The sequence below is a fragment of the Rhododendron vialii genome, chromosome 7a, assembly GCF_030253575.1.
Source record: "Rhododendron vialii isolate Sample 1 chromosome 7a, ASM3025357v1".
In the NCBI taxonomy this organism is placed as follows: Eukaryota; Viridiplantae; Streptophyta; class Magnoliopsida; order Ericales; family Ericaceae; genus Rhododendron; species Rhododendron vialii.
In genome coordinates, this window is record NC_080563.1 from 10266873 (window position 1) to 10278820 (window position 11948).

At 38.8% G+C, this 11948-nt stretch overlaps 2 protein-coding genes across 2 annotated transcripts; one reads left to right on the forward strand and one right to left on the reverse strand.

The window, feature by feature from the left end:
* Window positions 1-703: 703 nt before the first annotated feature.
* Window positions 704-3385, reverse strand: LOC131333289 (reticulon-like protein B2). Its single transcript, XM_058367744.1, has 5 exons — window positions 2943-3385; window positions 1805-1985; window positions 1572-1713; window positions 1229-1298; window positions 704-1137 (listed from the first exon to the last, which is right to left on the reverse strand). Exons 1-5 carry the CDS (start codon window positions 3115-3117, stop codon window positions 968-970), a joined length of 738 nt encoding a protein of 245 aa, XP_058223727.1. The 5' UTR covers window positions 3118-3385; the 3' UTR covers window positions 704-967.
* Window positions 3386-7219: 3834 nt separating this feature from the next.
* Window positions 7220-11669, forward strand: LOC131334023 (uncharacterized). Its single transcript, XM_058368888.1, has 3 exons — window positions 7220-7863; window positions 9588-9717; window positions 11210-11669. Exons 1-3 carry the CDS (start codon window positions 7450-7452, stop codon window positions 11431-11433), a joined length of 768 nt encoding a protein of 255 aa, XP_058224871.1. The 5' UTR covers window positions 7220-7449; the 3' UTR covers window positions 11434-11669.
* Window positions 11670-11948: the final 279 nt, after the last annotated feature.

The window sequence follows — 11948 nt, forward strand, 5'->3', positions numbered from 1 at the left end:
TGTAATGCCATCTGTGAGTGCAACTGTTTTCAGAGTTCGTTGGAGTTCCCTGGCTTTCTTCACTCACTTAAACATCTCAAGTATGAAGCACACCAAGTACCAAATCCAATTTCAGACCGGAAATCATATCCAAAACATGGGCTAAAAACATCATTATCAAACACCCTGAATGATAATATACTGAACTAGAGGGGATATCACACCTTCCCACAAAAGGCGGTCTCAAGGTCATTTTTTAAAAGCCAAGGTAGTTGACTTAACGGCTATGTAACTGCACGCAAGTGTGACGGTAATGAATTGAATTGGGTTGGGATAGTGTAGATTCTTTATAGATGTCACCTTCTAAAGCAAAGGATTGCAGCACACTTGAGAAAGGAAAATGAACAACAAATTTCCAAATTCCCGTGATATATTTGGAATCTCCAAGTTGAGTTTCCAAATTCCCATGATATATTTGGAATCTCCAAGTTGAGAAAGGCTCCGTAACCACTTGGTGCCTATATTGGCCCTAAAACAAGCACAAATGAATGCAAACGCCAGGAACATCAATTCTTTAAAAGCAAATAACCGATCTTTTCAAAAGAGAGAAACAAAAATGAACACTAGGAAAATGAATCTGATCTGTCGGGGTACACTGAAAATTTCATCATCTAAAACCTATGGAACCAGAACATCATTTCAACCAAATGTATTTGACATGCAATTTACTAAATAACTTGATCACCTTTCATTGACAGATCACACAAAGCGGGAAACCAGCAGAAACGAGTATAGAACTACCAGGTTCTTCGATACTGTGAACCCAGATAAAAAAAGAAAGAAAGATGTGAACCCAAAAACCTAAAAGGACACATTAAAAACAGGGTTCTATCCAACAATAGATGAACAACTCACAACACCTTGACAAAACGGCTACCAAATATATCTTGAAACCTAGCAATGGCCTACCTGGGACCATCCTAAGCTCTTAAGCCTGCTTCTTGTCCTTAAATCGTCCTCTTGGGATCTTACTCAAAACCTTCTCATCAAAGACTGCATACTGTTTTTTGATCTCCATCGTAGCCTTCTCTGAAAAAGCATCCACCTGATCCTCATATTTCTCGTACAGCACAGGCACAGTGTGGAGCAGAAAAAATGCTGTCACCAACATCATGAGCTTCAATGTAAAATTCTACACAATCCGACTAATAAATAAATATGTTTCTCTAATAACGTCTTGATTGATTACCTATGTAAAACAAAGTCAAGAAGCTGCAGCAGCTCCCCACAATTGACAAGAACCACAAGCCAGCTATCACCTGATAAACCCATACAAATTGTCAGCCTAAAATCGTTAATATCATAATTCTCCCCAAGTAAGGGCCACTATGTGCTATAGATTCTAACATATATGTGGACATCAGGTTCTATAAAATGCAGGATTTGTGCTTCAATCTCACCAATGCTTATAGATCAAAAACAATGAAGTTCTACCGGTACCGGATTTTAATCCCCATGAGATACGAGCACCAATGGAAAGGTCAATTGTAAAAGTTACGACTCAATCAAGTAGAAGGAAGAAAGAAACATACGGAGAGAAACATTTTGAGATCTTTTCCTGAAGCAGTTTCCCTTAGAATACCAAAAGCCCGATTTATTTCAATCCTGAGGGCAGAGGCGAACTCCAGAACTGGCTCCTCAGGAATGTGAACTTCTGGAATGCGAGGAGGAGATCTGAAAAATAGCAAAACCTGGTAAAGACTCCAAAACAAACACAGATGAATACATAACAGGATATTATTTGCCTATAGTTTGAATGTCTTACTTGTTGATGAAGGTGCTAGCATTAGACCACAAGAACAACATAGCCAGACCGAGTATCAATGCATGGCAAACTAATGTAAGGAAATGGTACTCAAGCACGTCAAACAGAACCCAGATAGCAGTGGCCCCACCAAGAACTCCAGCAGATATCTTCTTGTCCCTCCAAAGAAACACATCAGCAGCTGCACCACAGATCAAAACAGTGCACTTTTTATATCACAGAGAGAGAAGAAGAAAGAGTTCCTTCTTCAATTCAAAACAGTGCACTTTATAAAATTCATGCTTAGATTTGAATTTTCCCAGCTGGAGTGCTTTTACATCAATTGAAGGTTTACTCAAATTGCTGGAAATGGTCTTACCCGATAGTCCGTTACTGCTGTCTAGTTTCAACTTTCAAGTTCGGAAAAAAGGTGTGTGACCCCAGCAAACATTGCAAAACAAAAAACTAACTTTTCCATCAACACAGCCAATAATTATAAACAACCACCACTTTTAACTTCTAAGACCTAAATAACAATAATTCATTCCAAACCTCTGAACATTCTAGATCTAGATCCACCCGTACACCCACACAACAGATGCACAAGGAAAAAAGGGAAAATTACGCTATTTCTGCTACTATAACACAAATTCACAAATACCACTAAGAACACAACCGACAATTAGGGTTCAATTTTCATGACCCATTAACTTGAATATCATTAGATTCCTATATAACACAAATAAGACAATTTCCCACAGTACTGAGGGTCTGTTTGGCACATGTGGAAAAGAAGGAAACAAAAGGGAAAATTCTTAACAATTAAGAAAAGAAAGTGTGAGTAAATATAGAGCAAAGTTTACCGTGCACAATTCTTTGTTTTTCTATTTTCTTCTTCTCTTTCTTCTCAAACCAAACAAGGCAAGATTAAATTTTTTAATTTTCCCTTCTCTTCCCCGAGATCCAAACAAACCCAAAGGTAAATCGAACTGCTAGAGGCTTGGCACAATATGATGCCCTAATACCCATTCTATTTTACGCACTAGATTCACCCCAAATTGATTTTTAAAACCGATAAACAAAAACAGAGGGAGCCAAAAAAAAAAGAAGAAACAGTTAAAGAAATGAACTTTAATGATGACGGTGGTGATAAACGTACGTTTGCCACCGCCGAGGACCTTGTGAAGGGGCGTTTCTCGGCCGAACAACCTGAACTTATCCGATTTGAACGACGACGTTTTCTTCCCGTCATCGGAATCTGACGACGACGAGGAATCTTCCTCGTGAAACTTCTCTGTTATCTTCTCCATCACCGAGTCCCCGTGATCCGCCATCCCTCTCTCAGAGCTTTTTCCGATCCAAACGCTCGTTTCAGCAAACACTTCTCTCTCTCTCTCTCTCTCTCTCTCTCTCTGTGGAATATGTAACAGCTCCTCAGTGTAGTGGTGTCGTCTTTATTTGCTTGCTTGGGATATATGGGTAATGTAAAAGCGGAACGAGTTTTTATCTGATCAATCGCAGCGCCTCAAATGCACGAAACGGAACCTGAGCTTTTTGAGTGCGCCGAGCCTCTTGGTTCGGAGAGATTAACTGAGCGAAAAAAAGTTCAAATGTAACGTAACGGGCAAAGGTACAAACTAGTTAGACTGCCAGCCAGGGTCCAGTTTGGACCCGTTGTGGGCTCTTTTCGGATCCGAAATAATAATCGAAATTGTTCATTTTATAGAGCTCGTTGGGAATATTGGTCACGATCATTATTGTTCATTTTATAGAGCTCGTTGGGAATATTGGTCACGCCAAAAATCACGTTGGTTAGATATCGTTTGATATGTTTCGAAATGTATTAAGTTTGGGGGAAAAAGTGTGCAACGCTGGATTACAACCTTTCGACACAATTATCCGAAGATAAATACATTTCGATATCATATCAAACGATATCCGATCAATGTGATTTTTGACGTGGCCAATGTTCTCGACAAGTTCTAACAAAAATAAACGGTTTTGACTATTGTTGCGAGCCCAAAAAAGGGTTCACAACAGGTCCAAACTAGATCGAACTAGTTGGGAGTCTAACTGGTTAGAACTCTTGTCCACTCCCTCTCGCATGATGTGAACCTCATATATATGTGGGTCTTACTTCATGTGGGAGGCGTTCCAAATAATCTTTGCATTGAAAATTGGAAAAATCTAAAATCAGCCCACTGGGCTGACAATAAGAAGTGTGAATGTATATTAAAAAGTGTTAAAAAATATATAGAAATATGTGTTTTTCTTATTCTCTTGTGTGCTTATTGTCAACCCAGTGGGTTGACAATAGAAAGACCGTTGAAAATTTTCTCAGAAGATAGATCATTTGTACTGTGTGTTTGTTACAAGGTGGTTATGCATATCATACCAGCTGAAAGTTTGATTTTCCCACTGATAAGATAGGTATCGTTGAGATATCGGGTATCATTTTGGCTTTATCTTTATTAGTATTAGTTTTTTACATCAAAAAATTTAGTATATTAGTATATATATTTATTCAAAAAAAATTACTCGTAAATTTTAAAGTAATTTGATACCATCTAGTATTGATTAAGGTAATCCCGTATCATTTGGTTTTGACCAATATTGGCCGGTACCAAATGTTACTGGCCGGAGTATTTAATTTCTAATATTTGAGTCGGAACAAAATTAGAGAGGTGAGAATATGAGATACCAATTTGGTCAATACCGTTACTTCCATTGATAGCTCCGAGGCTAAACCGGCGTTAGAGTTCACGGTTAACCGAACTTGTTGTTTTTGTCCACGTAAGAAAATTTTTTGAAGGAGGGGGACCCGTTTTCGTTGTTTGTATTTGGTTATATTTGTTAAGAGGTAGGATTTTTTGTGCCGAAAATTTATGCGCCTCTGTGTTGAGGAATTTTGTGGGCGTTGATAGTTTAACCAAAAAATAAATCACACAATTTGACGGCCAGATAGTCCCTCAATATAGGCACTGGGATTTTCGAGATAGAGGAAATCAGACCTGTTTATTTGGTTATTTTGTCGATGCTGCTCTTATTTAATAGGCGGAATGTATGACAATTACGTGGTAATTGTGAAGATCTTTCGTTCGAATAAAAAAACCTATGAGACAGCGATTTTCAACTCAGAAGCTGCCACGCAAAACTGAATAACTTATTAGTTTGACAATTTCACATCTTTGTTCTTGGAATAACTTAGGGGCGAAGTAAAAAAAAAAAAATCTTTATATTTCCGTTTGACAAAAAAAAAAAAAAAAAACTTAGGGGCGAAGTAAAACTATCTTCCATGACTAAAAAAAAAAAAGGAATTTTCTGGACAAGTGATAAAAAACAATATCTGATTTAATTTATACCACTCGAGTGATGTTATTTTCTATAAGGAATAAAACATAATTAACGCAAACTTTCGTTTCATATAGATTGATGGGCTTGTTTGGCTAAAAGAGTAAGCTGAATTGTTGACTTATCGAGTTGCAATAAATATCCTACATATTTGGCTTTTTAGTTTATTGGAAATTCAAAAGCCATTTTATTCATCCAACTAAAGAAAAATAAGCTAAATCATTTTACTAGGATTATTAACTTATTGGCAATAATCCGACATTTTTTTTTTTAAAGCCAAACTAGACCTGTATCATTGTATATCCAAACATTTACCTAGTATATATTCATGCTATAACTTGAACAGGTTAATCATACTTTTGGTATGTTTGTGCAATTTTTTTTTTTTGTCATACGTTATACATTAGCGGGAGTTAGCAAAGTGTTAATATATTAGTGAACGGGGGTTCAGAGGTTTTCCATAACCCTGAATCCCAAACATGCTTTCCATGGGACACGAACATAAATCTCCACTAGAGAAAGAAATAAGACAATCAACTTGACAAAATTGGTTTCTCTCGTTTGCGCAATTTAGTAGTACTACAACATTGTTTTTAGAAAATTGGAGATTGGATGAGTCGATGACCCTACGTGGGCAAGGCCATCAATCATTGACTCGTGGATGCCCATGGCAATACCCCAAAAAATGTGACATTTAGACCATTGTCAGGGTGGCATGTGGCTAAAATACGTGGTCGATTATATGCAAAGAGTGACGTTTCTTTTTTCGACGTGTTTGGGTGCGCTTACGCATATTTTGGCTAATTTTCTTTCTAGTTTGGTTAGGAAAGTCGTCTACGCTGATATTAGAAAATTTTACAACAAACTACGTCTTGCAATCTAACATTAAAAATCAAACTCTGATCAATTGTGTTAATTAGAATGACCCAATAAATAAAAGAGAAAAATTGATTCACGGCAGAGCAAGATCGCTTTTTTCTTGCCTATTGAATATCAGATACCTGTGAGGTTTCAAGGTTTCAAGCAAAAGGGATGATCGATGCACCAAGAACAAACTCGTGCAAAAGACAGCAAAGGTCGAGCACCGAGAGGTCAAAACCATCTTTCCATAATTGCTCTATCGAATATATCTCCACGACTAAACATAAATTGAGAACCTTGTCACGATTTGTCATGTGATGCATGTGTGAGTAAAACGCAAAAAAATTCGCCGTGAAGGCCAAAGTTAACCTTCCCTTGTAAGAATGTTGTGGAAGCGCCGACGTCAAGTATCATGGCTAAACAATTAAAGAGGAAGTATCTTAACATGATCTAGGGGATGCATGTCCAAGGTTTGATAAAATTTGGGATCAAGGCAAACCAGGTATATATATCAATAAAAAGAGTCACTGTCTTATAATTTCGAAGGAGAGAGTGGAATACTGGAATAAACTCTATATTCTCAAGGAGAATAACTTCTTTACACCGTCGGTGTAAACATTTATTTTCTCCAAATCAATTGCATTGCGCCACGTCGCCATGTTTTATTAATTGGGATAACTGTTTTGACGATGTGTCACAATACAATTAATTTGAAGGAAACAAATATTTACACCAGCGATATAAACAATTTATTCTCATTCTCAAGCATAACAGAGTAAAAAACAGCCCAGAAAGATGGGCTTTTGTTTTTGTGAGTTCTAAGCCTGTTTTTTTGAAAGGGAGTTCTAAGCCTAAAAGCCCATCTTTAAAGATAGCAGAAGCAGAGCCCAAACAACCGTCGCACAGATTAAAGTAGGTACATATCATGCACAGACTTTTTTGCGGGTTCATCTTGAATCTTACAAAAATAATTCGAACAATCATTTCTCAATTTGTATCTGTCTGTGAGTGTTTTATCAGTTCTGTCGTGGTTTGGGCAGTTCACATATTAAAAAGTTGGCCAAACTGCCTAAAGCGAATCGAAAAGGATCAGTAAAAATTCATATACTATTAAAATTTGCATCCATCCGTAACCTACCTCGAGTGGGTTTGCGAACAATTTCGTTTGGGGACAATTGGGTTGACCCGTTGGGCACTTATATGACATTCAGCGGTGTTACCGCTAAACAATATGAACTAGACGGAGTGAATTCCACGTTTCCACGAAAAATCATTCTCGTCGCTACTTACCGGTGACCAACTGATACTCGCGAGTCGCGACTGAGTTCGACCATATTCACACTCATTTCCTTCTAACCCACCAAAACCCTTGTTAACCCCCGCCTCTCTCTCTCTCTCTAACATTTGTGCATCGCTGCTCCTTCATTCTCTCTCTCTCTCTCTCTCCACAACCAATGTGGATCCACCGTTCACTCCTCACCCGAACCCTCCACCTCCGCCGCTTCACCCAATCATCCGCCGCCGCGGCACTAACTCGCGAACCCGAAGTCCAAACCATCGAACAGGAGTTCCCCAAACCGGACCCCAAGTATGCCGAGACCATACGCGCCGTCCCGCGCGCCGCCTCCGGCAAGAACATCGCCGCCAAGGAACGCAAGGCGGGGCGCGTCCCGAGCATCGTGTTCGAGCAGGAGGACGGCCAGCACGGCGGCAACAAGCGCCTCGTCTCCGTCCAGACCAACCAGATCAAGAAACTCGTCACCCACCTCGGGCGCTCGTTCTTTCTCTCCAGGCTCTTTGACCTCGAGGTCCGGCCCGATTTCGAGTCCGAGGATGTCATCGAGAAGGTCCGCGTGTTGCCCCGAAAGGTAATGCCTTTTGATTTCGGGGTTTGTTGTTTTATGTGGAAATATTTGTTTAGGGCTTGTTATAAGTTATAACCTCGAAAAACTATTGTGTGAACCGAGCGGTTTCTGTTCACTCATTAATAATTAGTTTTGAGCTCGATGCTTTGGCTTGATAGCCTCAGGCCCTCAGTCGTATAAGGGTGGGAATGAAAGCTTTTGACACGGGAGCGCCTTTATATACTGTGGGGCAGATAGAATTAGGCGAAGAATTAGCACTAGCTATATGCTGTTGAAAAACTTTAGCTAGCTAGGATCGGACAAGACTCTCTTGATTGATTCCCCTCTGCTTTTACCTGAAGTGCACCTTGTTTTGTAATGAGCCCTATGTTATGAAGCTTTTGTTTAATTCTCCATGTGTGGGTCAGGAATTCTACGTGCGGGAGAGAGAGAGTCCGAAATGGTGAATTGAGAGGGAAAGTTAGAGTAGACGATGATCTTGAAGTGGCCGGCTACTTTCAAAAAAATTAGTGTACGAGCCTGGACAGTTTTTCGTCTCATTGCCAATTGGTTTTGAGTTGGATGTTTTAACAATGTGTATCTTTTTATACTAAATGTTTCAAATTTTCAATGCATGGGATTCCAAGTGAAGGATTTAAGTTTGAATTTCAACAACAGTAGGGGTGGATTATCTGTAGGTGGGCTTGTGAAACTAGTGTGGAAGAAGAATTTGAGGTAGACGTCATTGACTTCGTGTCTTGACAATTTTGAGTCACATGAGAAGACTCCCAAATAAAATACCGAATTTGAGCTATTCTATCGGATCTGTTGGAGCCTTGGTGTTGTGATTTTTAGTCTCTGGCTAGAAATTGGAGAAAAAAAAGTTGTATTCGTAATTCAATACAGATTGGAATGAACAGTTGAGTTGGGTACTTCCGTGGATGCTACACCATTTGGTTAGTGTAGGGGTATTCATTCGGGTTTTGTAACGTTTGGTTGTGAAATTCTATCCTAACTGTGGATAGTGTGCACTGTGCCATAACCTGAAGGTAGAAAGAAGTACTTGAGAGTAGGTGGAGCTTCCTCACAGTAAAAATTAAATGGCACCACTTATACTGCAGGTGCTTGTCATGCTTGCAAAGTTTGTGGTACGTTAAGTTAAAATCCTTATGATGAAAGTGAGACCTGACAATGCCCAAAAATACCGGAACTCTATGCGCATCGATATATATTTTGAAACTTTAAGAAATCAATACTTTTGAGCTTGACGTATAGTGTTTGACATTCATTCTCTTCTGTGAAAGTGAAGGCTTCAAGTTGTGTAATGTCTCTGTGGTCTTCTTCGTTCGGGTTTTTTTCAGTGTTTTCCTTTATTGTGCGGTGTGATGTTGTTAGTTGACTATTTATCTTGTAGGCGGGACTGTCCCCTAATTAACATCACAATATGCTTGCAGAAGTATGGCAAATGACAGCCACTGTTAAGATTTCATCTTGGACTATCTCAGTCAAATTTGCATGTCAGTTGTCAAATTATGGGGCATATAGGTCGCAGAGTTAAAATTATAGAAGTGCGTGCAATAAGTTCAGTTGGAGTTCATTGAAACTTCTGATAGTTTGAATTTAGTTTTGGGTTGTTTACTAATAAATTCTTGTTTTGAAAATCACTTTACACGTATAAGATGGATTCATGATCTGAATTCCTCCACAGTTTGCCCTGTTCTGATTTTGTCTTCCTCTAATTATGTCAGCTTCATCTGCATGCGGGTACAGATAGAGTACTCAATGTGACCTTCATAAGGGCCCCATCACATGCATTGTTGAAGGTTGAGGTTCCTCTTGTGTTTAGAGGAGATGACATATCGCCTGGACTAAAAAAAGGTATTGTGAAGAAGGAACTTTCCTCATATGACCTGTGTAAAAAGTTGAAATTGCGTTCAAAATGAATATCTGGACAACATGTTTGAAGCCTTTCTTGTCTTGTCTTTATAAACTTAGAAGCTGCTTGGGTTTAATTTACTTTTTGTGCAAAATTCTCCACTGTCAAAGTTACATACAACACAACCGTGAGTAGTGAGCTGGCGCTTGTTGTGAAGGTTTTGTAAGTACCTATGTGCTTTTCAACTTATATGGCTTCTGTGGGCCAACAGTTTGGATACCCTGCTTGATTTACTGTAGGGGTTGTCTTGGAAACAAAGTCTTTCTAACAGCTGGCTGCACACCCTTCTCAAGGTTTCCTAATGATGTTCTCAAGCCGAGTTGCTTGTTTAGAGTTGTTAAACTGATGATTTTCCTGTGCAGAGGGTTAATCAAAAGACTAACTTCTTCTGGTCTTACTGCTCCTGGATGTTTATATTGCATTTTTCGGGACTTTTGATTATCTCTCAAGCAGTTTCTGTGCTAAGCTTCGGCAAAGCAAGTTTAGCTGCAGAGTCAGAGAGTTGACTAAACTATGTCACTGAACTCAACTTTGAAAATGGTTCTTATTAGTTTTTTATTATTCTTAACAAGCCCAACTGCAATTACCTTTAGTATCTTTGTCTCAAGAATTGTGCACCCCCCTCTGAAATATGTTTTAGGATTAATGGATAATACCAATCTATCTGAGAAGCTCATAATGTTGTGGATTTGTGTCTTTTATGGTTCCCTTTTCTTGGTTGGATTTTGTTCCACGTTATTTTGTGGTTACTAACTTAGTGGGATGGTGGCCTTGATTTTGAAGTTTTGTTAGGTTGTTTGGTCTGTGATTGTTGTAAAGCAAGGATATGTAGTGTGACTGCTGCTTATCAGCATGTGCAGTCATGGCCGGTCAATTTCTGTGTTAGGATTAAGCTTTGTGACACACAGAAGGAACTAGAAAAAAATATGCTATGCTGAGACGAAAGCGTCATGCATAGTGCATGAGGAAGTGGATAACTATGTTTGTGTGTTGCTCACTCTCGGATGCAGATTTGGTAGAAGTTATTCAATTTTTAAGATGATGAAAAATGAGGCGTATGATAATTCTATTCGTTGCGTAGTTTTTACTACTTTTAAGTGGATCTACAGCAGCGTAAGCTTGTAAACTATATTGTCCGCGGATCAGAAGTTTAGGTTGGCTTTCATCTTGTTGGCAATTTGATTTGAGGGTTTCTATTTTTATGTTCACTATTGAAAGTTTCATCTATGGTGTCTTTGTCTTACTAATTTCCTTGCACCTGGCTACTTGATTCCGAAAGATAACTGAAATTCTGCTCCTCCATAGGCATTTATTGTTGGTGCCTCTCACGTTGTTTTCTTTGTTCCTTCTTTTCTTTTCTTTTTTTGGCCTGCTCATATCCCGTTGTCAATTCTATCTTGTGGCATATTTATGGAAACTTTTTGAACTTGCCAGGTGCTTATTTGAACATTATCAAAAGGACGGTCAAGTACCTTTGCCCTGCGGATGTCATCCCTCCCTATATCGATGTTGATCTGAGCGAGTTGGATGTGGGCCAAAAGTTGCTGATGGGAGACCTTAAAGTTCATCCGGATTTAAAGCTTGTTCAGTCAAAAGAGCAACCTGTCTGTAAGATTATGGGATCGAGAGTTTCTGATCAACAAAAGAAATCGAAGTAATCACCTGATTTCAATTTTTTTTTTTCTTCTTCTTCTTCTTTGGAATAGCCCTGCTAACAAAATCTGCATCTGGGCATGAGGCAGCTATAATATATGTTAGTCCAGCTTCATGATTTTGTTTTGATTTTTTCACCCTTTTAAGGGATAGTGTTAACAGAGTAATAATGTTGTTTGTGCTTGATTGTAGTTCATTTTTCTTTTCATTCGTGAAGGAATTTGGGGGTGGGTTGTACTTATTTTGGGCATGGGCCCTCAAGTTATGCAGGTTTTAGATGAGGCTTTCCCTGGGAATTGGTTTGTGGTTCCCTGTGGAAGTTTTGGACAATACACTTCTATGCAGGCACGCATTAACAAATTCATGCTATCAAAAAGCATAGAGCACTTGTGTGACTGGAGTATCGAAACTGATGGGTATATTTTCATGCCACTAAAATTATGTCTAAAGATGAGTTTTTTTTCTTTTTTTATAGGGGGTAGTAAGTATTGTTAAAATAATTAGATTAGCTCCTTGGAAG

Bases quoted from the DNA above. Each gene is read 5' to 3' on its own strand.
- LOC131334023 (XM_058368888.1), top strand. From the start codon at position 7,450: ATGTGGATCCACCGTTCACTCCTCACCCGAACCCTCCACCTCCGCCGC. The intron at 7,864-9,587 runs GTAATGCCTTTT...TAATTATGTCAG, and splicing joins TCCGCGTGTTGCCCCGAAAG to CTTCATCTGCATGCGGGTAC. The intron at 9,718-11,209 runs GTATTGTGAAGA...TGAACTTGCCAG, and splicing joins ATCGCCTGGACTAAAAAAAG to GTGCTTATTTGAACATTATC.
- LOC131333289 (XM_058367744.1), bottom strand. From the start codon at position 3,117: ATGGCGGATCACGGGGACTCGGTGATGGAGAAGATAACAGAGAAGTTT. The intron at 1,986-2,942 runs GTACGTTTATCA...TCTGTGGTGCAG, and splicing joins GGTCCTCGGCGGTGGCAAAC to CTGCTGATGTGTTTCTTTGG. The intron at 1,299-1,571 runs GTATGTTTCTTT...TGGGTTTATCAG, and splicing joins ATCTCAAAATGTTTCTCTCC to GTGATAGCTGGCTTGTGGTT.